This window comes from Rhinatrema bivittatum, chromosome 6 (assembly GCF_901001135.1).
Source record: "Rhinatrema bivittatum chromosome 6, aRhiBiv1.1, whole genome shotgun sequence".
Taxonomy (NCBI): Eukaryota; Metazoa; Chordata; class Amphibia; order Gymnophiona; family Rhinatrematidae; genus Rhinatrema; species Rhinatrema bivittatum.
In genome coordinates this window covers 174,655,453-174,682,942 of record NC_042620.1, presented here as the reverse complement: position 1 = coordinate 174,682,942, position 27,490 = coordinate 174,655,453, and the positions used below count along the sequence as shown (strand labels likewise).

Below are 27,490 nucleotides of genomic sequence, written 5' to 3'. Positions count from 1 at the left end.
AGGTCATGGTGAAACCTAATGCCATTTTGTTGGAACACCTCTAGCAATAATTCTACATTTGAAAATGCAGTATAAAAAATGTAAAAAAACAAACAAAACAATTTGTAGTAGGAATGATTGAAGATATATTTTAACTGGGGACCTTCATTTTCTGTTTTTATTGTTATCAGGGTTTATTATAAGCACAAAAAACAGGAGAAAAATCAGTTGGAAAAAAAAAAAAGGCTATTTTTCCAGGTAAATAGAATTTAGTTTGGTGGACAGAAGCCAATATTAGAATTTCCCACCCACCCATTCAGCATCCCCATCTCTACCCCCACCTCTTGCCTAACATGCCCCTCTATCTCCTCCTACCCCTTTTGAGAATCTTCTTCCCACCTCCCCCCACACTGCAATAGCATTCATCCTTACCAGTGGTGACTCCAGGGTCCCTCACTCTGCAACACTGCATTTCTACTTTTATGCAGGGCCAGGAAGCCTGCCAGAAAGTGCTTCTGGTGGATAGGGCCTGCTTGAAATGCATTCATGGCACCAGACAGCAGGCACTTCGGCTGCTTTGGGGGGGGGGGGGGGGGGGGGTTGAGGCAGCAGGACTTGAAACATGGCAGGGGTGGCGCTAGAGTGGGAGAAATTCACTGGTAAAGGGTGGTACTTGAAACACAGCATGTGCTTTGGCTCCTGCTGGCTTTCAGCAGTGGCAGGAGGCCTTGAAATGCTACATCTCATCTGCAGTTCTATTTTAGCATTTTAGTCAGCCTAAAATTCAGGAATTTATGGGTAAAAATCAGTTTAAACTGAAATCAAAGGACCCTAATTTTAACATTACAGATTCCATCATGCAAATATTAATTTACAGAAAATGAATCTATCATGAAAAAGTTATCTGGAGTGTAAAAAAAAGCAAAATCTCAATATATCAAACTAAAATAGTTGGTCACACTGGATGTTAAGGTTGTTGGTCTCACTTTCTTGCATGATAGTCCTTCCTGTGCTAACAGGTTGAAATAAATGCTAAAGTACCATGCATTAAGATTTTTACTAATATTACCCGAGCCAACATTTTTATGGAGATTAGATTCTTTTCTGAGCTGGTTAAAGGCAAGTCAAGAGATTCTCACTTTTCAACTGAGTTATAATTTCTGGTACTGTACATTCAGCCCATTAAAAAAATTTAAGTTACTTCACATGGCTGGATTTTACCAATCATTATAGACATATATATGTTTGGTATTGGTAGCACAAAAAATTAATTTTGTTTCATTAGCTAGACAATTAAAAGCCTCTAAAGACAAAAAAAAAACAAAACTCATGGAGATCAAGTTTGTATGCCAGGAAAGACCTTTTCCATATTCCTGCCTGTTCAGTATACCAGAATTATACATTGCTCTAGCTGTAAGACAGGCCTTGCTATTTCAAACAAGTCACATGTTATCAAGTAGAAAAAATTCATTTGTGTTAAAAAGCAATCAGTGTATAGTTACTTTTCAACCTTTGCATAATGAACAAGAAAATTCACTATGAAGATGAGTTTTGAAATTGTTCTCATTTTTACTGATGTCTGGGTATTAAACTTTGATATCCCAAATCTATTAGATACAAATAAAATTACAATAAAGCTTTGTAGAAAGTGCTGCATTTAACTTACCACATCTATGTTGTAAGAAAGTTCTTAAAAATCTGTACAATATCTTATAGAAACCCTAAAAAAATGCTGAGGGGGAAAAACAGCAATATAAAACTAGTTTGAGCAAGTTTTTTTTTCCTTCAAAAAGACAGGTGGCTTAACTTAGGCTTTCCAAAATCAATTACAACTGGAAGTACAAATGCTACTTGCCTTTGTTTTCAATGAACCTGCATAACTTCTCAATCATCCTAATCATACCAACATTGGTTACTTAGCATTACTAGGGCAAACATGTTCACCATGTCTTCACCTCTTGAATGGGAAGATTTTTTTTTTTGCTTTCCCAAATGGAGATATGAGAGAGAGATGGACTTCTCCTGGAGGATAAGTCCATAGTTATTAACCAAGTAGATTTAAGGAATAGCTATCACTTATCACTGCGAGACAGCAATATGGAATCTATTTACTGTTTGGGATCTTGCCATATTCTTGTGACCTAGGATTGGCTACTGTTGGACACAGGATACTGGGCTTGATAGACTCTTGGTCTGACCCAGTATGACAATTCTTATGTTCTTAGGTGTGTTGCTAGATCATTAAAAATGTTGAAAGGATAAGAAAAAAAAAGTTCATTTAGAAGGCCAATGAAAGTAAATATATGGGATAGATGAAATTTAATAGCATACTGACTTACACAAACATTTTCAGAATCATGTTATAGTTGCTAGTATTATTTCAACAATATACTTTGGAATAACTTCTCAGGATTAAACTGTTCAGTTTAAGACTCATTTTTATTAAGGGCTACACTATGTATGTTTTATTTTATGGTTTGTGCTTTAAGACAGGATTTCATAGTTATTCAGTAGCTAGATTTTCCATGAGTTTGAAACGAGACAATTTCATAACACTGCAATATTCCATTTTGTCCGATACAAGGCTTTCAAATTTTTCAGAGGTTTGTGTAGATCTGAATATTAGTTTTCAAATTTCGTATAGGCATTATTCTCTTTAAATAAACCTGAAAGAAAAAGATACATAACTAAAAATTAAATCACTTAGAGAAACACACAGTTATGTACTACTGCATCCAAATCCCATAAATTGAAATTTCTTAAGCTTAACTGGAAATCAAATATACATTACTTACTACTCCAGCAAGGGCTGATATTCTTTGTTTTCCTGTGCATATCACAGCTCTGGTAGGATTACTGGGTAGGTGGGTGGGGTCTGGATCCCCAGAAAACTTAAGAGGGCTCACGAGCCAGCTTTTGCTCACTGCTTGGCTCACTATAGCCACATTTTGGAAGTGCAGTCCCTGTATGGATTATTGGAAATTACATGTGTGAACCGGCCAATATGGAGCAATTGTGATTTTGAAACACGAACAGCAAAAGTATAATAGTGTTTGGGGATTATATCATCAGTATTGTAGGAATAATGCTAATAAGAGAAATGCTCCAGAAAGTACATTAAATACTAAAAGTGTATACATTTACTGCCTTCTCTTGTTTTTGCTGTCAGTGAGATGGAATTGGTATTGTAATTTATATTCATTACAAGTTCTCTCTTGTATGCTGTGGAAAATTACAAATAGTTTATAAACAAAATATGCATTACTTACATAAACTGGTCAGCTGTGATTTCTTGAATAAATATTACTGTATTTATTGCAGTCTTATTTTAGGATGACTTTTTGGAAGGAATGTTTTGGGTGGGGTTTTTTAGCACGATTATAGCTTTACTTTAAATGGAATTATATTATACCTTTCATTTTATGGAGCAAAAAAAGACATGAAGAGGGTTTTTCATATTTCAAAGCAGCTATAGTACTGCACCCTTTTTCCAAAATGGATGAGACCAGGCTTCATCTAGATAACAAATTTTTCCAGCTAACTGAGCATATGAAACAACCAATATTCTGATAAGTTTTGCAGATAAGAACATGGACCAAAAATCTTTTGGTCAAAAGGAGTTTTTGAATAAAATCCTCTCAGACAGTACTCTACTGTAATTGCATACAAAAATGCTACAGACCGCAATGTTTGCATTTGAAAGATAGTTTATGCTGTTTTGGTATTGCACAATCTAGATTTTTAAAATTTTAATTTTCTGTTAAGGAATCAAATGAGTTTTATAAAAATGGATTTAACACAAAGCAAAATTGCTTACCTTGTAATAGGTGTTATCCCAGTATAGCAGGATATAGTCCTCACATATGGGTGACGTCACTGAACGTAGCCCAGGCGGGAAAGCTTTGTCAAAGTTTCTAGAAACTTTTGACTGGCCCTGAGAGGCCACTGAGCATGCCCAGCATGCTATGATATTCTCTGCCACAGGTGTCTCTCTTCAGTCTGTTATATAGCATAAGCGTTAGCAAAAATAAAATAATAAAGGTCTGAGGCCCAACTCCGTGGGGTGGCGGGTGGGTTCTGTGAGGACTTCATCCTGCTGTCCTGGGATAACACCTAATATAAGGTAAGCAATTTTGCTTTATCCCAGGACAAACAGGATGCTAGTCCTCACATATGGGTGAATAGCGAGCTAGAGGCTGAGTCATGTTGTACTGAGGCAACAGTGAAGTATTGTTGTTGAGTGAATCAGCCGAAGATCACAGAACATTGGATGTAGGAGGAGTTGGGATTAAATTGGAAACAAGTTCTTTAAGACAGATTGTCCATAGGCTGAATCTTGTCTTCCTTCTTTGTCCAAGCAGTAATGAGCTGCAAAGGTGTGAAGAGAACTCCATGTTGCTGCTTTGCATATGTCTAGGATTGGCACTGAACGAAAATGTGCTACTGAAGTTGACATTGCTCTTACTGAATGTGCCTTTACTCGCCCTTGAAGAGGAAGGCCTGCTTGTTCATAGCAGAACTCTATGCAATCTGCTATCCAATTGGATAGGGTATGTTTACCCACTTTGTTTGGATCATAAGGAACAAAAAGCTGAGTGGATTTTCTGTGGACTGCAGTACGGTTTAAGTAGAAAGCGAGTGTACGCTTACAGTCCAGGGTGTGTAAGGCTGTTTCTCCTGGATGGGAATGAGGCCTTGGAAAGAATGTGGGTAAATTTATGGATTGGTTCAAGTGGAATTCCGTAACTACATTGGGAAGGAATTTTGGATGTGTACGGAGAACCACTCTGTCATGTAGGAATTTTGTATAAGGTTCGTATGTGACAAGTGCTTGTAACTCACTAACCCTTCTAGCTGAGGTAATGGCTATGAGGAAGATAGTCTTCCATGTGAGAAATTTAAGATTACAATAGTCGATGGGTTCGAAAGGAGAGCACATGAGTTTTGTTAGAATCAAATTCAGGTCCCAGCTTGGGACGGGTTTTCGAACTGGTGGTTTAAGGTGAGTTAAACCTCTCATAAATCTACTTACGAGAGGATTTGTGGAAATAGGTGCATCTCCTATCTTGTTATGATTAGCAGAGATTGCACTTAAATGTACTCTTACAGATGAAGTCTGGAGACCAGATTCCGAAAAATGGTATAAGTATTCCAGTAGAGAAGCTGTGGGGCAAGTGAAAGGATTTATATCTTTTGCTGAGCACCAGAAAGTGAATCTCTTCCATTTAGAAGAATAGCTCTTTCTTGTGGAAGGTTTACGTGAAGCTATAAGCACTTGAGATATGTGAGATGAAAGATTGAGTGGTTGTAATATCAAGCTTTCAACATCCATGCTGTCAGGGATAGGGACTGAAGGTTGGGATGGCGCAACCAGCCCTGATCCTGAGTTATGAGAGTGGGAGCTACTCCCAGACGAATGGGATCCCTGACAGAGGTCTAGCAGTGTGGGGAACCATACTTGTCGAGGCCAATATGGGGCTATGAGTATCATGGAGCCCTTGTCCTGTTGTAGCTTTACTAGAGTTTTGGTTATGAGCGGTATTGGAGGATACGCCTATAATAGGCCTGAATTCCAAGGGTGAGCAAAGGCGTCCTTGGCTGGCTGATTGTTCTGTTTGTGTAGAGAACAGAACTTGTCCACTTTGTGATTCAGATGTGACGCAAAGAGGTCTATTGTTGGTTGACCCCAACGTTGAAATATCCTGGTTGCTACTGCAGGATCCAGGGACCATTTGTGGTTGGAATTGACGACTGAGTCGATCCGCCAGTACATTGTGTATGCCTGCCAGATAAGTGGCTCGTAGGAACATTGAGTGATGTAGGGCCCAGCCCCAAATCTGTGCAGCTTCTTGACAAAGGAGATACGAGCCCGTACCTCCCTGTTTGTTGATGTACCACATGGCAACTGTGTTGTCTGTTTGGATGAGAACAGTCTTGTGTGAAAGGCAGTCCTGGAATGCATGCAGTGCATAACGTATCGCTCGAAGCTCCAGAAAATTGATTTGATATGTTGCTTTGAGTTTTTTCCAAGTCCCTTGAGTGTGGAGATTGTCTACATGAGCTCCCCATCCTAAGGTGGATGCATCTGTAGTTAAAGTAATCTCTGGGACTGGTTGTTGGAAAGGTAGGCCTTTGCACAGGCTGTCTTTGTTGGTCCACCAAAGTAGAGATGATCTTAGTTGGTGGGTCACTTGAATTGGATAGTGAAGTGATTGAATGGCTTGAATCCATTATGACCTTAAAGTCCATTGGGTAACTCGCATGGCTAGCCTTGCCATAGGAGTAACATGAACTGTGGAGGCCATGTGACCTAGCAGTATCAGAAACTGATGAGCTGTGATTTGTGTCCTTAAGGAAATGGACTTTGCTAGTAGAATGAGGGCCTCTGCTCGTTCTATAGGTAGAACAGCCTTTGCTAGATCTGTGCTCAACTCTGCTCCTAAGAATTTAAGTAGATGAGTTGGAGTGAGATGGGATTTTTGATAATTGATGAGAAACCCCATGGAGTGAAGTAGAGCAATTGTTCGGCTGAGAGAAGTTGTTGCTCCTTTTTGAGATGGACTCTTTATGAGCCAGTCGTCTAGATATGGAAAAACATGGACACCTTCCTTGTGCAAGTGTCCTGCTATTACTGCTAGACATTTGGTGAAGACTCTTGGAGCAGACGCCAGTCCAAATAGTAGAACTCTGTATTGGAAATGTTGATGGCCTACCATGAAGCGCAGGTACTTGCGATGAGGAGGGTATATTGGAATGTGAGCATAAGCATCTTGAAGATCCAGAGAACGCCAATCCCTTGCTTGAAGAAGTGGAAGCATGGTGCCTAGAGAAACCATTCTGAATTTTTCTCTCTTTAGAAATTTGTTGAGATTTCTGAAATCTAGGATAGGACGAAGGCCTCCGGTTTTCTTTGGAATGAGGAAATATCTGGAGTAGAATCCTCTGCCCTTCTGTGTCTGGGGCACTGGTTGAATGGCCTTGGATCTCAGAAGGGTGGATAATTCTGTTTGTAATTGATGAAGTTGAGAGTTTTGTTGATGACAGGATGTTGGTGGAAACTCTGGAGGCATGGAGGTGAAATTTAGTTTGTAACCTCTGGCGACTATGGAAAGAACCCATTGATCTGTGGTTATGGATTGCCAATTTTTGTGAAAAAGGGATATTCTGCCTCCCACTGGAAGATTTGGCTTGGGATTGCAAGGTTGAATTTGTCCTCTGGTGTAGTCCTCAAAAGCCTGTTGCAGGACCTGTCTGTGCAGGAGGTTGTGGACGGGCCGGTCTAGGTTGTCTGGCTTGGGATCGTTGTGTTGGCCTGGTAGATCTACCCCTATTTGCTTGTTGGTAATACCTGCGTGGCCTGTAATAAGATCGCCTCACATCTCTACGTGGAGGACGACGAGAAGTTTGGTTAGCAGGTTCTTGAGGGGTTTGAGACAGTTGTTTAAGGGTCTCCGTGTGATCTTTTAGTTGTACAGCCTCTTGAATTTTATCTCCAAAGAGATTGTCCCCAAGGCAGGGAAGGTCAACAAGCTTATCTTGGACCTCAAGCCTGAGGTCAGATGCTTTGAGCCAGGCCCACCAGCGAGCAGTGATTCCTGCTGCTGCTGTTCTTGAAGCAGTTTCAAAGTTATCATACCCTGCTCTTACTTCGTGTTTTCCTGCTTCAAGACCTTTTGATATAACTGCTTGAGCAGGCTCTTGAAATTGTGTGGGTAAGGAAGTGATGAATTGTTCCATCTCTTTCCAGAGATTTCTCTGGTGTTGAGTTATATAGAGCTGATATGCAGATATTTTTGTGCTCAGCATGGCACTCTGGTAGATCTTCTTACCCATTGTGTCCAGGAACCTGTGCTCCCTGCCTGGTGGGATGGAAGAATGTGGGCGCACACGCTTGGATTTTTTCTGTGCTGATTCCACAACGACAGACTGATGTGGCAATTGCTGTTTTTGGTACCCTGGAGCTGGTTGAACGATGTAGATGGTTTCCACTCTTGTTCACTGCAGGGATAGAAGCTGGGTGTTCCCAGATTCTCTTCTGAAGATCCAGTAAGACTTCATGTACAGGTACTGCTAATACCTGTTTGGGTGGATCCACAAACTGTAATACTTCAAGCGTTTGTGCTCTTGTGTCCTCCTCAGCAGTCAACTTAAATGGAATGGAATCAGACATAGTTTGTATGAATGATGAGAAGGAAAGATCTTCTGGGGGTGACTTCTTCCTTCGGTCAGGTGAAGAAGGGTTAGACATGAACTCCTCTGAAGAAAATTGAGAGGGTTCATCATCCCAGGAGTCTTCTGAATCTTCCCTATAAGTTGTCTGGGTTGTTGGTGCTGGTGTGACATGAAGTCCTGAAGGTCCAGGCTGAGGGGATCATCGATGAAAATTTCTGCAGATGTTTTTTGGGGTGATAGGTGGTAAGTTGTCGACGACATTCTGATACCTCTGTAGGAGGCGACGGTAAAATGCCTCATCCTGGAGTTCCTGAGGTTGATCAGGTTGTGGCAGGGATGCTGTCAATGGAATCATCGATGGAATTTGAGATAACATCGATGTAGATTGTGTTTGGAGCCTCGGTGTGGTGGTTATGAAACCCGTCGAGGATCTTGGAAGGAGAGATATTGTAGTCATCGGTGTTATCACCGGCATCGATGTTGTAGGAAAAAACATCGGCATAGATACTGACGGTGGAGGTATCGGCATCGACAGGCCTGTCGGAATTTGTTGCTCCTGTAGAGCTTGTAGAACAGCTTGTCTAATAAGTGTAGACAATTCTGGCTGTGGTGTGAGTGAAGACACCGATGGTGTATGCGGTGGCGGTGCCGCGATGTCCATCGATGACGTTGTAGGTATCAGTGACTGAGAAGGCCCAACCACCGACTTATCTTGATGTTTAGGCCGCTTTGGCATCGACTCGTCCTGGGACACCGATGCGGACGATGATCGATGTCAATGGCGATGTTTGGCTTTTGAACGTTCTGCCGACTTTGTGGAGATCACAGACGATGGCGAGGACGGACGATCACCGGATCCATCCGGACGCAGTTTCTTCAGTAAAACTCTCTTTGTTGCTCCAGCCGGAGACGACCTCGGTGCTTTTGAGGAAGAAGGGATTAGCTGAAGAGAAAAGAGGTGTTCCATCTTCTCTTGCCTGGCTTTTCGTCCCTTGACTGTCATCTCTGCACATTTGGTGCATGTACTGACATCGTGTTGTTCCGAGGCACAGTACACATTCCAAATGCGGATCGGTGATGGACATATTTCGGTTGCAGACCGGGCATTTTTTGAAACCTGTCGCAATTTTCGATCAACGGCCGTCAATGAAACGAACGTGTGTGTGAGAAAAATTTTCAGCTGAAAATTATTTAAAAGACAGTACTCACCAGCCGGCGAGGCAGAGACTTCCCCGTGACAGAGAATATTTTGAAAAAATGACTTTTCAGTCAAAAAGAGATTCCCAACGGTAGGGCAATCGGTCCGCGGTGCGAACGGCAGCGCGGAAAAGTGAAGACTGAAGAGAGACACCTGTGGCAGAGAATATCATAGCATGCTCAGTGGCCTCTCAGGGCCAGTCAAAAGTTTCTAGAAACTGACAAAGCTTTCCCGCCTGGGCTCCGTTCAGTGACGTCACCCATATGTGAGGACTAGCATCCTACTTGTCCTGGGATAATATTAGTGTTTTACAACAAGAATAGATTTCTAGGCATCTACAGATTTATCAAACAACATTTGTAGTGCAACATGATTCTACCCTTTCATTTGCTGATTTACAATACAGATGTCATTTTAGTTCATTTCAGCTTGTCTAGCAGAAACACTTTTTTCTATCCCAATTATAAAGATTAGTCAAGCAGGTCAGATGCAAGGCCAAAGTAAGCAGAGACCATGTTCCTAATAGCATTAGCGTTTACTCTATCCACTTTAGCCTCTTGGGAAATACTCTAGGTAACAACCAAACATTTAGATCTGTGATTAATGATATAGTCAAGAGGTTTTTACAAGTACTTACACATTTTATGGAAATCAGTTTCTTCTTATAAAAAGGGCAAACTATTGAAATAGCATTCTCTATTAGAGAAATTACTTACTTGATAATTTAGTTTTCCTTAGTGTAGATAGATGGACTCAGAACAAGTAGGTTATGCTCCCCTGCCAGCAGATTGAGACAGAGCAAGCTGACGTCACAGTATATATATTCCTGCAGTGAGCCCAGCCTGCCAACATGCTCTTCAAAAGCAACTGTGGACAAACTAAAAAAAACTTGATTAAAACAGTAAAACATAACTGAACTCAACCAACAATAAAGACTAAAGCTTAAGTAAGAACACAGGTACCCCAAGCTAGGGACTTCATGAACACTTACCAATAATCCCATGGAACTCATAGCCTTGCAGGAGAAATGTTGACAAGCATTTGGCAACAGGGGGCAGGAAGTAGAGCCCAACTGTCTACATTAAGGAAAACAAAATTATCAGGTAAATAATTTCTCCATTTCCTAGCTGTAGACAGATGGACTCAGAACAAGAGGGATGTACCAAAACTACTCTTGGATAGGGCAGGAGTTGCCTGCAGCCCAGCCAACAGCACATGTGCAAAGGCTGCATCCTTCTGGGCCTGCACATCCAGATGATAAAACCTGGAAAAGAACTATAAGATGGACCATGTCGCAGCTCTGCAGATGTCAACAGGAGACAATCCAACCTCTGCCCATGACACTGCCTGAGCCCTAGTGGAATGAACCCTAACCTGAATAGGGAATGGTTGATTAGCATTTACATACATGACTGTGACCATCTCCTCAATCCAGTGAACTTTCGCAGCCTGCGAAGCTGGTTCACCCATCTTCCCTCCACCGTTAGGGACAAACAGAAGGCTTAGAAACCTCCAAATACCGCACAAGTCTCTTGACATACAAGGAATGCAGGAGGCGATACTCCTCAGAGTCTGTGACCTTATCCAAGGATAGCAAAGAAATGGACTGACTTAAATGAAATTGAGACCATCTTAGGCAAGAAGGACAGAACAGTACACAACTGAAACGCCCCTAGAGTCACCTGAAGGAATGGCTCCCGGTAAGACAACAACTCAAAACACGACGTGCAGACCATATAGCCACCAGGAACACTGACTTCAGGGTCAATAACAGCGAGGAAGGCGGCACAGCAGTTGAAACAGAGCCCGCAAAAAAAAATTCCAGCACCAGGTTAAGACTCCACAATAAGCTGGCAATCGCAAAGGAGGCCAAAGTTGCTTCACACTCTACAAGAAACTGGCCACAACAGGATAGAATGATAAGGAGACACCACTCATCATGCTTCTGAAATATGAAAGAACCGCAACCTGAACCATAAAGGAATTGAGGGCCAATCCTTTATTCAACCCATCCTGTAAAAAATCCAGAATAAGCAGGATCTTAACCAAATGAGGAAGAACACTGCGCTCCTCGAACCAGGCCTCAAACATTCTCCAGACCCACAGATGCCAGAGAAGAGGAGAACCTCCGATCGCGGAGTAAAGTAGCAAGCACCGCAGAAGAATAGTCATGCTTCAATAAGTGAGCCCTCTCAAGGGCCAAACCATAAGACAGAACCAAGCCAGATCCTCATGAAGAACCAGCCCCTGCTGCAACAGATCCATGTGCGGCGGAAGACAAAAGGGATCCTCCACCAGGAGTCTCTGCAAATCCGCATACCATGGATGCCTGGGCCAAAACGGAGCCACCAAGAGTACAAGCCCTCTGTGGACTTCGATCCTGCCCACCAAGGGCCACAGAGGAAAGGCATAAAGCAGCTTATCTTCCAGTCAGGACTGAACAGCAGCATCGATGCCCCAGGACCACAGCTCTTTCTCCTGTGACTGAAGAAGTGAGAAACCTTTGCAATGCCAGAAGTCGCCAGTAGGTCAAGGGACAGGAGGCCCCTGCAATCCACTATCAGCTGAAATGCCTCGGCAGAACACCCACTCTCCGGGGTCCAGACTCTCCCTGCTGAGAAAGTCTGCTCGTACAGTGTCTTTTCCTGCGATGTGGGAGGCTGAAGTCATCTCTTCCAATGACTTGGCTCGAATCAGCCAGTCATTCAAGTATGGGTGCACCAGGATTCCATCTTTTCGTAATGCCACCGCCACTACCACCATATCCTTGGAAAATGTTCTGGACACAGTGTTCAGACCAAGGGCAGTGCCCAAAACTGATAATAGCGATTCAGTACTACAAAGGCAGAAAACTGTGTTCCAATCGGATGTGAATATTAAGGGAAGCCTCGGTCAGGTCCAGGGAGGTCTGAAATTCTCCAGATTGCACAACCATTAACACAGAGCACAAGGTGTCCATATGAAAATGAGTTACCCACAGATGATGGTTGACACCCTTGAGATCCAGGATGGGGCGAAAGGAACTTTCCTTCTTGGGCACAACAAAAATAAATTGAATAAGTGGAATAACTCCCCCATTTTCCTGAGACACAGGTACTGGAACCACAGCCCTCAGCCTGAGGAGACAGAAGCATAGACTCCACTGCCTACTACTTCTGCAGGAAGTGGCAAGGAGACACCATGAACACATCCCGAGGAGTGCTGTGAAAACCCAGCACATATCCTTCCCATATCACTTCCAGGACCCATTGATCCGATGTGACCTTGACCCACAGTTGACAGAAGAGAGATTGGCACTCCCCTATCTCCTTGTCCCGAAGGTGGGTCGTCAAGCCTTCATTGGGAAGCATGGGATGGACCGAAACTCAAGATCGGTCCTCTTTTGGACTGTCGGGGGTGAAATAAGCGAGACCTACAAAAAATGTCGAGGCTTCTGAAAGTAAGACCTCCTGTAGTGATGAAGTGCTGGCAGACCCTGATACGACTCCTCATAGAAAAAGGGTGCTGCACCTGTTTCTTCTTATCCCCCAGCAATCAGGAAAGAAGAGACTCCCTTCCCCAATTACCGGCCAGCTTTTCTAATTCGCTCCCCAAAAAAGAGCGACTCTTTAAGGGACGTTTTCATAAGATTATCTTTGGGCACTGAATCAGCAGACCAATTCTGCAACCATAGCTGATATCTGGCTGCTGCCACCAAAGCCCTACCTCCAGCTGAGGTATGGACCAAATCACAACTCACATCTGCTAAAAATGCAGTAGCGGGTTCCATAACTGCTCTGGAATTGCCCCAGTATCATCTACCTTCTGAGAGAAGCAGACAAGAACGGACCACAAGAGTGCAACAGGAAACAATCTGTAAGGTCATTGTCACTGTAGCAAAGGCCTGCTTAAGGATATATGCAATCATGCACATCCTTCAAGGCCACTCCTCCCTCCATGAGAATAGTCGTTCACTTATCAATGGCACAAACCTGCGTATCCACCTTGGGAAATCGTAAACGCTCTCTCACAGCTGGATCCAGAGTGTAGAAACCCTCCAGTTCCCGTCCCCCTTCAAAACTTGCTTTCAGGGCATCCCATTCAAGATCAATCAGCATCCATAACAGGAGAAAAGCAAGAAGCTTTGCGCAAGGAAACCAAAATGGGATTCTTCTTCTGCTCCAACATAGGATCCACCCCAGGCACTCGCAGCATCTTCAAGTCTGGGAAATCAGGGTAGGCAACTCAACTTTATGAAAGAACAGTAACATAAGATGTGGTTCCAAACCAGGAAGAATTTCCCCATCTTCCAAGGAACGAGAATCTGCCTCATCGTCCGTACCATCCGGGTCCCAGTCATGGAAACCTGTAGCAAAATGATATGTGCCTAGGTGCTTAACCATAGGAGTGGAAGAGGGAGGGGCCACCGGCTGAGGATCCAACTTGACAGGAGTTGTTAAAGCAGAAGTGTGAGCCTGAACAAAGGCCTGTAAGCTATTCATGCCAAGCCCAGAAGGTACTGGAGGGGGCCCAAGAGAACTGCCATCTCTTGCAGAGAAGCCAGTCAAGGAAGCACCAAGATCTGGCATACCTCCAGTCAAAACAAACCAGATCATCAGAATGGGAGGATCCTCACATGTGGGCCAAGTCAGAGCATCATTGCACAAACTAAAAAATTGTGCACGTGCCGAACACTAAGTGCACTGCGCACACTGATGTCCTGTAGAGGGCAGTAAGGCAGGCATAAGAGCGTGTGAATAAAACTGCTGCCGCGGAGTGCTGACAAAAGTCTAAAAAACGGGGCCTAGCCCACCGGGGCCCACTCAACCCGCGAGGCTGCCCAGGTCCCAAAAACTGATGGGAGCGGGAAAGGACATCAGAAAGGTGTGCCAAGCACAGAGACTGGAGGAAGCCCTGAAAACCCCTCTGACTGTGTCGCAAAGAGTAAAACTTTTTTTTTTTTAATTTTATAACACTTACCTGAGCTCAGTGCTTACCAGCCAAGTACCAAGATGTGCTCTGGCTGGGGAGGGTCTTTAGCTGTTGCCGCCGCACTCAGCCTGCGCACCTGCTGCCTTTCAGCTGCACAAGCAGCAAAGTCCATGCCAGGAACAGACTACCATACCAAGGAACACCTCCGAGGGACCATGGAAATCACCTCAGGAATATCTCAATGGGGGAGGGACCTTTAGGTATCACCGCAAGAGCGGGGCTTTTCCTTTTCTTCAATTTAAAATTCTCTTTCCAAAACAAAGGCAATCCCTGTAGGGAGATGCATGTCCACCATCTGCTGGAGATGGAGAATAAAGGCAGGCTGCGGTTACTGCAGGAATATATATACTGTGATTCCGCTTGCTCTGTCTCCATCTGCTGGCAGGGGAGCATAACCCACTTGGTTCTGAGTCTGTCTACATGCTAGGAAAATTTAATTTAAAAACATTTCCACGTGAATACTCCATGCATTGTATGTTCTTGTTTATTTAAAATGCAGCTTGTCATCAACAGCTGACAGAATAAATCCATTTCATGTTATTTATTTATTTGAAACTTTTTATATACCGGTATTAGTAAGCATACATCATACCGGTTCACATTGTAACTAAAGGCAGAAATTACAATCAACAGGGAGGGGAAAACAAGGAGGATTATACAAAGAGCAGGGGGCATAGAAATTAGAGCATTAAAACTGTAACGGGCTATTTACAGGACTATATACAAATTTAAGCAGGTTACTTACAGGAAAAGTTTAAAAGAGGGTTCAATAAGGCAGGGGCAGGTAGGGGGCGGGAGGAGAAATTAGTTAGGGTAGAGGGGGGAGGAGGTGAAGATTAGTCAGGGTAGGCTTGTCTGAAGAGCCATGTTTTAAGTTTTTTTCTGAACTTGGAGTAACATGGCTCCAGCCTGAGTGTGGTGGGGAGGGCGTTATGACTAGATATTTAAGTTTAGATAACTGTTAGTCCCTTACCACATTCCCAGTGAGCTTCTCAGTTTTATCTCCCCTGCAATCATTCCCCTCCATCTGCTGCTTTCCACTGTAACTATTCGTATTTCCATAAATCTGATTATTCTACTCAAAAAACCTTCACTGGAATATTTATCTTATTTTACAAACCTGTCATATCCAAACTACAAGTGTGCTATACCTCCACTGCCTTGATTTTCTGTATCTCAACCCACTCCAATCTGGCTTTAGCTCTCTATACACCATGGAGATAGCCCTGGACAAAAAGCTTCCAACATTTTCATGGCCAAGACCAGGGGCGTTTACTCAGTCTTCAGTCTCTGATCTATCAACTACTTTCATAACGTTGATTACCACCTACTCAGACACTATCCTCACTTGGATTTCAGGATTCCATCCTATCTTGGTTCTTGTGTTATCTCTACCATCACACTTTTAGTGTAGTATATCCTCAGATGGATCCTCCCTGAACCACTATCAGTTGATGTGCCTCATGTGTCTCTCCTGGCAACTCTCCTCTTTTCACTTATTTCATTGCTGCTTTGATAGCACCCCAAGGCCTTTTATATATCTTTAGGCTGATGACTCCCAGGTCTACTTCTGTGCCTGAGAACTTTTATTCAGCATCAAGTCTTCAATCTGCTTATCTGATATCACCTGGATGCCCTACTGTCAACTCTGTAGAACTAGTTATCTTTCCTCCCAAGCCAACTTTCCCCCTTTCTATCTCCATAAACACCATTATTCTTCCAGACCCCTCAGTCTGCAAAGCTAAAATTGCTTAACTGTTTCAGGTGTTTTTCAAAGAGAAGGATGTAAGTCCTCACAAGAGCTGTCATCAGAAAAAGGTCTGGCCAGTAAAGCAAATGTTGCTTACCTGTAACCGGTGATCCTACAGGACCGCAGGATATTAGTCCTCACATATGGGTGACATCATCAGGATGGAGCCCAATCACGGAAAACTTCTGTCAAAGTTTCCAGAACTTTGACTGGCCCCTACTGGGCATGCCCAGCATGGCACTAACCCTGCAGCCAGCAGGGGTCCCCCTTCAGTCTTGTTTAAAAGCAACAGGCAGTGCCGAAAAATAAAATAAGAAAACGTTACGAACCCAACACCGCGGGGCGGCGGGCAGGTTTCGTGAGGACTAACATCCTGCTGCCCTGTGAGAACACCGGTTACAGATAAGCAACATTTGCTTTCTCACAGGACAAGCAGGATTGTAGTCCTCACATATGGGTGAGTACCGAGCTGAGGATGTCCGAGAAATGCACCAAATGTACCCAGGTGTGCAAGCACAAGGACAGATACAAATTTGACCAAGGGCATCCTGAACCCTAACGGGCAGGCGGAAGGGTGTTGGTACGTCACGTTGTAAAGAGGTTACGAAGGTCAGACTGGCCGAAGATGGAATCTTGTCTTCCGACCTTGTCCAAGCAATTGTGGGCTGCAAAGGTGTGGAGAGAACTCCAGGTGGCAGCCCTACAAATGTCAGGAAGCGACACCAATCGAAGGTGTGCTACTGAAGTCGCCATGGCCCTCAGAGTGTGCTTTAACACGGTCTTGAAATGGAATGCCTGCTTGCTGATAGCAGAAGGATATGCAGACCGCCAACCAGGAGGAGAGAGTCTGCTTATCCACAGGCTGCCCTAACTTGTTAGGATGGAAAGAGACAAACGGTTGAGTGCTTTTCCTGTGGGCAGCTGTACGGTCTAGGTAGAATGCTAGAGCCCATTTACAGTCAAGGGTATGCATAGCCTGCTCTCCTGGATTGGAATGGGGACTGGGGAAAAAGGTAGGTAGTATAATGGATTGATTAAAATGAAACGCCGATACTACCTTAGGTAAGAATTTAGGGTGAGCGCAGCGTACTGCCCGGTCCTGCAGAAGTTTAGTGTAAGGCAGATAGGTAACTAGAGCCTATAATTCACTAACTCTGTGAGCCGAAGTGATTGCCAGAAGGAAAATCACTTTCCATGTGAGATAGCGAAGATCACAGGATTGAAGAGGCTTGAATGGTGGTTTCATGAACCGACCCAAAACCAGATTGAGGTCCCAAGAAGGGGCCGGAGGATGCAGTGGAGGCTTGAGGTGAAGCAAGCCCTTCAGAAAACATGTTACAAGGGGTTGGACTGATATGGGTACATCAGACACCTTTATGGAAAGCGGCTACCGCACTGACATGCATTCTGATGGAAGTTTTTAGACCTGACTCTGATAAGAGCCAGAGACAGTCCAAAAACTTCATGATTGGACAGGTAAAGGGGGTCGAGAGACTGAGAAGAGCACCATGATGTAAACCTGTTTCATTTGTAAGAGTAAGATTTTCTTGTGGATGGCTTCCGTGAAGCAATCAGGACACGAGAAACTGGTTCAGAAAGGTTAAGTGGCTGAAGGATTAACCTTTCAACATCCATGCACTCAGGGACAAGGCTTGAAGATTGGGGCGGCGCAGGTACCCGTCGTTTTGAGTGATCAGAAGCAGGTCCTTTCCTAAGGGAATGTGCCTGCGAATGGAGAGATCCTGAAGTATTGGAAACCACACTTGGCGTGGCCAGTGAGTTGCTATCAGGATCAAGGTTCCCTTGTCCTGACATAACTTCAGGAGAGCCTTCGAGAGAAGAAGAAGTGGAGAGAATGCATAAAGTAGACCGGTTGCCCACGAGAGGGAGAATGCGTGTCTGGGTTGAGAGTGTTTGCTGCGAATGAGAGAGTAGAAGTTCTCTACTTTGCGGTTGTGAGGAGCTGCAAAGAGGTCTGAGGATAGCCCCATTGTAGGAAGATGGAGTTTGCAACTGAGGGGGGTTGAGAGACCACTCGTGCGGTTGAAAGGTGCGACTCAGCTTGTCTGCCAACACATTGTCCACTCCCGGCAAGTAGGTGGCCCTGAGGTACATCGAATGGGAGAGAGCTTCCGCCCATATCTGTGCAGCTTCCTGACACAGAAGGAAGGAGCCCGTGCCTCCCTGTTTGTTGATGTACCACATGGCCACCTGATTGTCCGTCTGGATCAGGATAACTTTATTTGAAAGGCAATCCTGAAATGCCTTGAGAGTGTATCTGAATGCTCGAAGCTCCAGGAAATTTATTTAGTGTTTGGCTTCCTCTGGAGACCAAGATCCTTGTGTCTGCAGATTGGCCACATGGGCTCCCCAGCCGATGTTGGAAGCATCGGTGGTGAGATTTACTTGAGGGTCTGGAGCCTGAAAGGGCAAGCCTTGGAGGAGATTGATCTGATTTTTCCACCAAGCAAGAGATTGACGGAGTGAGTTTGTGACGTGGACAATGGTCAACAGGGGCTGAATGCTATGAGTCCATTGAGACGTTAGAGTCCACTGCATGACTCACATGGCCAAACGGGCCATTGATGTGACCTGAACTGAGGACGCCATGTGCCCCAGGAGGATGAGAAAGTAGCATGCAGTCGCGGAGTGCTGAGACTGTAGCTGGTGTGCCAGCGACACGAGAGTGAGAACTTGCTGTCGAGGCAGAAATGCCTTTGCATGCAAGGTGTCCAAGTCTGCCCTAATGAACGACAAGGTTTGAGATGGGACTAAGTAGGATTTGTCGTAGTTGATGAGAAATCCTAATGAAATTAGAGTGTGTGAGGTTAGATTGAGGGACAACAGAGCAGCTTGCTGAGTGGGAGCCCTGATTAACCAATCGTCTAGATAGGGGTAGACATGAACACCTTGAGTCCTAAGGAAGGCTACAACTACTACGAGGCATTTTGTAAATACTCGTGGCACAGACGCTAGGCCAAATGGAAGTACTCGGTACTGATAGTGCTTGGGGCCTACTAGAAACCTCAGGTATCTGCGATGAGATGGAGTTATCACAATATGAGTGTATGCGTCCTGGAGGTCCAGAGAGCAGAGCCAGTCTCCTCTTTGTAGAAGAGGAAGCAGCGAGCCTAAGGTTACCATCTTTAATTTCTCTCACTGGAGGTACTTGTTGAGGGCCTGTAGGTCCAAAATAGGACGAATGCCTCCTGATATTTTGGGGATAAGAAAGTACCGGGAATAGAATCCTAGGCCGTGCTGAGAGTATGGTACGGGTTTTATTGCCTTGGACTGGAGAAGGAGGGAGACCACCTGATCCAGCAGGATGGAATGATCAGATGTTCTCCATGTCAGTAGAGGTGGGGGAGTCCGGTGGCACAGAGAGAAAGTTCAGATAGTAACCCTGAGCAATTATCGCCAGTACCCATTGGTCTGAGGTGATTGAGTGCCATATGTTGTTGAAGTGGCACAGTCTACCTCCCACTGGAATGTGAGGCAATGGAAGCTGGCTGCTGCTCTCTAGGTAGAAGTAAAAAAACCTGAAGCAGGACCTGGTTGAGGAGCTGCTTGCGGTTTTTGTTTCCGTATCGGACGAGACTGGGCTTTTTGAAAAGGTCTCGTGGAACAGGATCTGGTTGGTGACGGGTAGGACTTCTTCGGGCGGAAGAATGACTTCTTAGAGTCCTTTTGGAAGGGCTGTTTAGAAGAGTAGTCAGAAGGCATCAGAGACAGCTGTCTGAGGGTCTCATGATGGTCCTTAAGTTCCGCCACCGTCCGTTGAATCTGTTCGCCAAACAGATTATCTCCTACACAGGGTAGGTCGGATAACCTGTCATGTACCTCAGGGCGAAGGTCAGAAGACTTGAGCCAGGCCCATCTCCTTGCTGAAATAGCAGCTGCAGATACCCTAGTAGCAGTGTCAAAGATATCGTAAAATGATCTGGTCTCATGCTTGCCTGCCTCAAACCCCTTGTTTACTAGGGTTTGGAGCTGATCTTGAAATTGCTGAGGAAGGGAGACTGTGAAATCTTGAATCTGCTTAAAAATGACCCTATTATATTGGGTCATATAGAGCTGATAAGTGGCAAAATCAGGAGATGAACATTGATCCTTGGAAGACACGGCGACCAATGGCATCTAGAAACTTCTGTTCCTTTCCAGGGAGAAAAGAAGTGTGAAGCTTTGATCTCTTTGCTCTTTTCTGTGTAGATTCAACCACTACAGATTGGTGATCCAATTGAGTTTTCTGAAAACCCGGAGCTGACTGCACCAAATAGGTAGTGTCAGCTTTTCTGTGGACTGGAGCCAGGTTGTTCCCAGTTCTTTTTGAGGAGATCCAGAAGAACCTGGTGGATAGGGATGGAGGTAGTTTCCTTGGGAGCATCCAGGAATTGTAGCAACTCCATCATCTAATGTCTATCATCCTGCTCAGTCTGTAATTGGAAGGGAACCAATTCAGACATTTCCTTCACAAAATTTATAAAGGAAAGGTCCTCTGGAGGAGAATGCTTTCTACTTTCAGTGGTTGAAGGTGGTGAAGGCAAATCAGTGTTTGGGGAGGAATCGTCAGTCCAGGTATCATAGGGATCAGCACCTGCCCCTCTAGGAACTAGAGGGTGACGGGGTGGTGGGATACCCGAGGGTCCTGGTCTAGGCTCCGAAGAAATAATTGGAGGCACTGATGAAGGCATCGAGAGCATTGATGGATGGCTGTGGCATCGACGGGCGTATCTGCACCGATGGTTGGACCGGTGGCTATGGACGTATCGGCATCGATGGCTGAGGTAGAACTCCCGATGGATGGATGTGGCACGGTGTTTCTCCTCCCGATGACAGAGTAAACGGGGAGGGAACCGGAGCCATTGGCGACCCGGGGTCCATCGGTGGAAAAGCGGCAATGAGTGCTTCCATCCTGGAGAGCAGCGGTGCCTAACACTGCCGGAATCGGGTCAGTGGGCGGTTCCACAATCTGTTTCTATGCCAGAGGAACCTGGAGTCATTGCATCGCCTTGTCGATGGCCTCCTGAACCATCCAGTCCAGTTCTTCTCGGAGACCTGGAGCAAGCAGCCCCGGCTTCGGAACAGAAGGAGGCAGAGGCATAACTGGAGGGACCAAAGTTAAAGGCGGAGTCGCGGCTCCCGATACCCTGTCGGGTGAGGTTTGCCTCGGTGACCCGGTTGCCAAAAATGTCTGTGCCTTTTCTTCGACGGCGACTCGGACAATGGAGAGGTCGATGATTTTGCTCCCTCGATGGACCGAGACTTTAGATGTCGATGTTTGTCTCTACGATCTCCTTGGTCATGAGGGGGAGAGTAGAGGGTGTCAAAGGCCAAGATGTCGATGCCGGACGGTCACTGGCCGGTGGTTGATGCTGGCGCGAAGTTGACTGAGCTGGTTACGACGACGTCGATGCAACGGACGGAGTCGGGGTTTGAGCACGGAAGAGAAGTTTCATCTTCTTCATTCTGGCCTTGCGACCTTTTGGTGTCATTAGGGCACATTTGGTGCAGGTCAAGACATCATGCTCTCGTCCAAGACACATTACACAGACTTTATGGGGGTCTGTGATTGACATGGTGCAATTTCAGTCCAGGCACCGACGGAACCCAGACGCCATGGCAAAAATTGAGCTGCAGTACGGTTGACAGCCAGTAGGCCTCGAGGGCCAAACTCGACAGTAATAGACGGAGAACGGGTAAAAAACTTACCAGAGTACCACGCTTGAAAAAGTTAGAGACCCCCCTGTGGGGCAAATTAACTTTTAGTAATTCCGTGAGGAAAATTCCTGTCAGGAATCTCTGCAGAGCTCCTTAACCACGATGCTACTGCTGCATGGAAAAAAGAAGACTGAAGGGGGACCCCTGCTGGCTGCAGGGTTAATGCCATGCTGGGCATGCCCAGTAGGGGCCAGTCAAAGTTCTGAAAACTTTGACAAAAGTGTTCCGTGATTGGGCTCCATCCTGTGATGTCACCCATATGTGAGGACTACCATCCTGCTTGTCCTGTGAGAAAGACTACTACAGAGCTTCTAACACGCTATGAGCATGTGTGCACCATTTCACGTTATGATCAGACAGGGTTCCTTTAATTTTTCAAAAATAGTGACTGAGAATCCAAGGGGAGGAAGGTGAGTTGAGAGGATTTACATTCTGCTGTCCTCCGAGAACACCTGTTAAAGGGAAGCAACTTTCATTTTCTCCAAGGACAAGCAGGATGCAGTAGTTCTTACAGGTGGAGAATCCCCAGCTACAGGCTGCTCTTAATGAAAAAAGTGGGGGGAAAAAACTGCACCATTGGACAGAAGTATTTGGTGGCGACAAGTTTTGTTTTTTTATTAAAGGGGAAACTTGGTAATGAGCCCTAGGAGGAGTGGAACTGAACTTCAAATAGACTCCACAAGACAGATTGACCAAACCCACATGCCCCCCCACCCCAGGCCACTTAAACAGAGCATACAGGAACCCAAGAACAAATGGATTACAGTGGGCTCTGGTATAATAAGACCTGCGAGGGTACAAAATGCCTTCTTTTCTCTGTCTTAAATAACGAAGAAGCTCTTGCGATGGAGACTGAAGTGGTATCTGAAAGGAAAGAAGAAACCCAATGCACGAAGAAATTCAATTATACAACCAATAACCATAAGAAACAGTTCATTGTGCTGGTGACTCAGAAGCACTAATATGGGAATTTATTTATTTATTTTTGGAGGGAGACATAGTTAAAAGCCTTCCAGGATCATCAGCTGATAGAAATGCTATTCAGATAGTCAATCCAATCCAAGAAGAAAGTAAAGACTCTGAAGTTGATGATCATCCATCTGGGAACCAATGACCCTGCTAGAAACATCCAAAGTGGTACAGAGAGATTTTCAGACTCTGGTGAAGTAGAGTAGTCACATAGTGAAGACTATTGCCTTTTCAGAAGCATTACCTGTTCATGATAAGGGGAAAGAGGCTAAGCCATAAAGATAACTTCAATGCATGGCTCAAAACTTTGTGTAAGGAATAAAATTTTGGATATATTGGAGGCAGAGTCCATGTATGGAACAGTAAAAGATTTTATATCAAAGATAGCTTACATCTGTCTAATGGCAGGAAAAAGGATCCTAAGAGAAATTCTAATCCTATGCCTTAAAGCAGACAGGGGTGCAGAAGGAAATTGAATGTCACCCCCAAATCTCAATGAAATGGGTGAAGGGGATAACAAGAGTCAGCTGAATAAGGCACAAAAGTCCAAGAAGAGCAGAAACCTGTAGGACAGAAGCTAGAAAGCTATGAGCACAAAGCTCGTAGTCTGGGCAATAAAATCCCAGACCTGCAAGCCCTAATGGTGGCGGCAGACTTGGACATTGCTGCTGTTATGGAAACATGGTTCATGGTTCTCATAATTGGGATACGGCCATACCAGGCTATAACTTAAGGAAGGACAGAGAAGTCAGAAAAAGGGGAGTAGCAGCTCTTTATGTCAAAAGCAATATCCAAGCAACTGAACTGCAAAGAATGTGGGGTAGAGAAGCAGCACTATGGGCCATCCTAAAAAAAAAAAAAAATAGATGGCGCATCCATTTTTATTGGAGTTGTTTACAAGCCTCAGACTCAAATGGAAGAACTAGACAGAGATCTGGTTTAAGACATCCAAAAGGTGGGAAAGAAGGGAGAAGTGTTGATTGTTGGAGATTTTAATCTGCCAGACATAGACTGGAGAATCCCTTCTGCAGAATCTACCAGAAGTAGAGAGATAGTGGATGCCCTGCAAGGGGCTCTATTCAAACAAATGGTAATGGAACCCACGAGAGAGTGTTAGTTCTAACTAATGGGGATAATGTCTCTAATGTCCAGATGGGTGCCCACCTCAGCACCAGAGATCAAATGGTTTGTTTGATATCACAAACAGGATACAGAAGTCACACGAAGACCCAAGTTTTGAATTTCAAAAATTCAGACTTTGTTGAGATGGGGGAAGTACCTGGAGGTAGAACTAGAAGATTGGGAAAAAATGAGAGAGGTAGAACAGTGGGCCAAACTAAAAGGAGGAATTACAAAGGCAACAAATCTATATATTAGAAAAGTAAAACAAAAGCAAGAGAAATAAGAAACCTATCTGGTTCTCAAAGGAAGTGGCTGAAAAAATAAAAGCAAAAAGAACAGTGTTCAAGAAATACAAAGGATCCCAAAAAGAGGAACACGAGGAAAAATATCTGGTGAAACTGAGGGAGACAAAGAAAGTAATCAAGAAAGTAAAAAGTCAGGCAGAAGAAAGGATTGCCAAAGAAATAAGCGAAGTGACAAAACATTTTTCAGATACATCAGAGAAAGGTCTGAAGTGGTATAGTAAAACTGAAAAGTATTAATGTGTGGAGAGAGACAAAAATGGAAGAAATATTAAACATACTTACAGTTCGGTGTTCACTAAAGACGACCCTGGAGAAGTACCATTGCTAGTTAACAAGACAGTGGATTGGGGTAGGGTATACAAAACTCCGATTACAGAAGAGAATGTATGGGAAGAGCTAGGAACACAAAGTGGACAAAGCCATGGGGCCTGATGAGGTTCATCCCAGGATATCAAGGCAGCTCAGAGATGTGCTGGCAGGTCCACTGCATGACCTGTTCAACAGATCCCTGGAAACGGGAGAGGTGCAGAGTGACTGGAGAAGAGCAGTGGTGGTCCCACTTCACAAGAGTGGGAGCAGAGAGGAGGCTGGAAACTACAGACCAGTTAGCCTCACCTCGGTGGTGGGAAAATTAATGGAGACTCTGCTGAAGTAAAGAATAGTGAACTATCTACAGTCAGGAGGATTGCTGGACCCTTGGCAGCATGGATTCATCAGGTGAAGGTCCTGTCAGACAAATGTGATTTTTTTGATTGGGTGACTAAAGAATTGGATCAAGGAAGAGCATTCAATATTCAGTAAAGCTTTTGATACGGTTGTGCATAGGAGGCTTATGAATAAAATGAGAAGCTTGGGAGTGAACGCCAAGATGGTGGCGTGCATTACAAACTGGTTGACAGATAGAAGACAGCATGTGATGGTAAATGTAACCTACTGTGAAGAGAAAACTGTGTTAAGTGGAGTGCCATAAGGATTGGTGTTGGGACCAGTCCTGTTCAAACTCTTTGTGAGCGACATTGCAGAAGGGATAAAAGGTGAAGTTTGTCTATTTGCAGATGATACTAAGATCTGCAACAGAGTGGACACGCAGTAAGGAGTAGAGAGAAAGATGTGATTCAAGCAGCTTGAACAGTGGTAAAGGATATGGCAGCTGGGATTCAATGCCAAGAAGTGCAGAGTCATGCATCTGGGGTGTGGTAATCCAAAAAAGCTGTATGTGATGAGGGTGAAGGGCTGTTGGGCATGGAGCAAGAGACAGACCTTGGGGTGATAGTGTCTAGTGATCTGAAGACGGCAAAGCAATGTGACAAGGTGATAGTTAAAGCCAGAAAAATGCTGGGCTGCATAAAGAGGAATAACCAGTAAGAAAAAAAAAAAGGTGATAATACCCTTGTACAGGTGTTTGGTGAGGCCTCACCTGGAGTAGTGTGTTCAGTTCTGGAGACTCTCTCAAAAGGGACAGAAAGAGGATGAAGGCAGTCCAGAGAAGGGCAACAAAAATGGTGGTGGTAGTGTGTGTGTGTGTGTGTGGGGGGGGGGGGTCTCCATCAAATGACTTATTAGGAGAGGCTGAAAGACCTAAATATGTATACCCTGGAGGACAGGAGATGCAGGGGAGATATGATTATAGACCTTCACATACCTGAAAGGTTTTAATAATGCACAATCGACAAACCTTCTCCTTTGGAAAGAAGTCAGTAGAACTAGGGGTCATGAAGTGAAACTCCAGGGAGGATGACTCAGAACCAACAACAAGAAATATCTCTTCATGGAGAAGGTGGTGGATGCCTGGAATGCCCTTCCAGAGGAGTTGAAGATGAAAACAGTGAAATAATTCAAAGGGACATGGGATAAACACTGTAGATCCCTAAAGGCTTGAGGATGGACTTGCTGGTGTGGCAGTTACTACCCTTAATAAGTCTTCATACTGTTGATGCAACTCCATTATTGCTCTCAGCTTTGAGGGCAGGGGAAAAGAGGTAAAGGGGAATTAGTTTTAGACAGCAACCAACAAGGACATTGAATTTTACAGTCTGGGAAAACAAATAAGTATGGGCATTGTCAAGGCTGATGTGGCTGTTACTCCCCTTAACCAATAAAGCCTTATACTTGTGATGCAACTCCACCATAGCTCTCTGCTTCAATGGCAAGAGGTAATGGGGAAATTGGACTCAGACAGCAACCAAGGGCCCTAAAGGAAAATTAGGTTCTTACCTTTGCTAATTTTCGTTCCCGTAGTACCATGGATCAGTCCAGACAGCTGGGTTATGCCTCCCCTCCAGCAGATGGAGTCAGAGAGAAAACTGAAAGCACCCCCTAGATATACTGGTGTGCCACCTGCGATCCCTCAGTATATGTGATATCAAAGCAGAAATAAGGAATGAATCACCTTCAACTGTACCCCCAAGAGAATGTCAAAAATTGTTATCTATATCATCACCTAAATGACGAGATCAAGTAGAAACCTCCTCGAGAACAGATAAAACCAGAAATAACAAATAGGACACCACAGAGCGAACAATAAAACACGAGGAAAGGAGACACTTCACCTCGAAACTGTGGCATCTATTACAAATACAAACTGTAATGGAAGAAAAAACAGAAATGGAACACGAGCGGACTCCCAGAAGTACTGAGGGCGGGCGTCTGGACTGATCCATGGTACTACGGGAATGAAAATTAGCAAAGGTAAGAACCTAATTTTCCTTTCCCAGTACGTACCAGGATCAGTCCAGACAGCTGGGATGTACCCAAGCCGCCTTAACTGGGGTGGGACCCTGAGAGTCCCGCTCGAATTACATTGCTTCCAAAGGACTCTGCAGGAGGACCACGGACATCCAGGCGATAATGCCTGGCAAAAGTATGCCAGGATTTCCATGTGGCCGCCCTGCATATCTCTTGGCAAGAGACCAAGTAATTCTCCGCCCATGAAGTCGCTTGAGATCGCAGAGAATGAGCCTTAAGCCCAGCAGGAACAGGTTTACCACATCCGACATACGTGGCCACAATAGCACCCTTTAACCAGCGTGCAATCGTAGCTTTGGATGCCTGGAGACCCTTCTTGGGTCCATTCCACAACACGAAAAGGTGATCTGACTTCCTAAAGTCATTGGTAACCTCCAAATAGCGTAAAAGGATCCGACGGACATCCAGACGCCTCAAGTCCCTACCTTGAGAAGACTGCAGGTCCTCGTCCGAAAAGGAAGGTAATTCCACCGTTTGGTTGACATGAAACGCGGAGACCACCTTGGGCAGGAAGGAAGGAACAGTTCGTAGGGAAACCCCTGATGCCGAAATGCGCAAAAA

General features: G+C 44.6%; 1 protein-coding gene across 2 annotated transcripts in view; it reads right to left on the bottom strand.

Moving 5' to 3' along the window:
• Positions 1-1,545: 1,545 nt before the first annotated feature.
• The window catches only part of PTTG1IP (PTTG1 interacting protein), a 67,494-nt gene continuing 41,549 nt past the window's right edge, over positions 1,546-27,490 (bottom strand). For both annotated transcript variants that reach the window (XM_029606169.1, XM_029606170.1), the window contains one exon: positions 1,546-2,645. In XM_029606169.1, the coding sequence (XP_029462029.1) occupies positions 2,602-2,645 (44 nt within the window). In that variant the 3' untranslated portion in view covers positions 1,546-2,601. The remainder of the gene's footprint in view (positions 2,646-27,490) is intronic.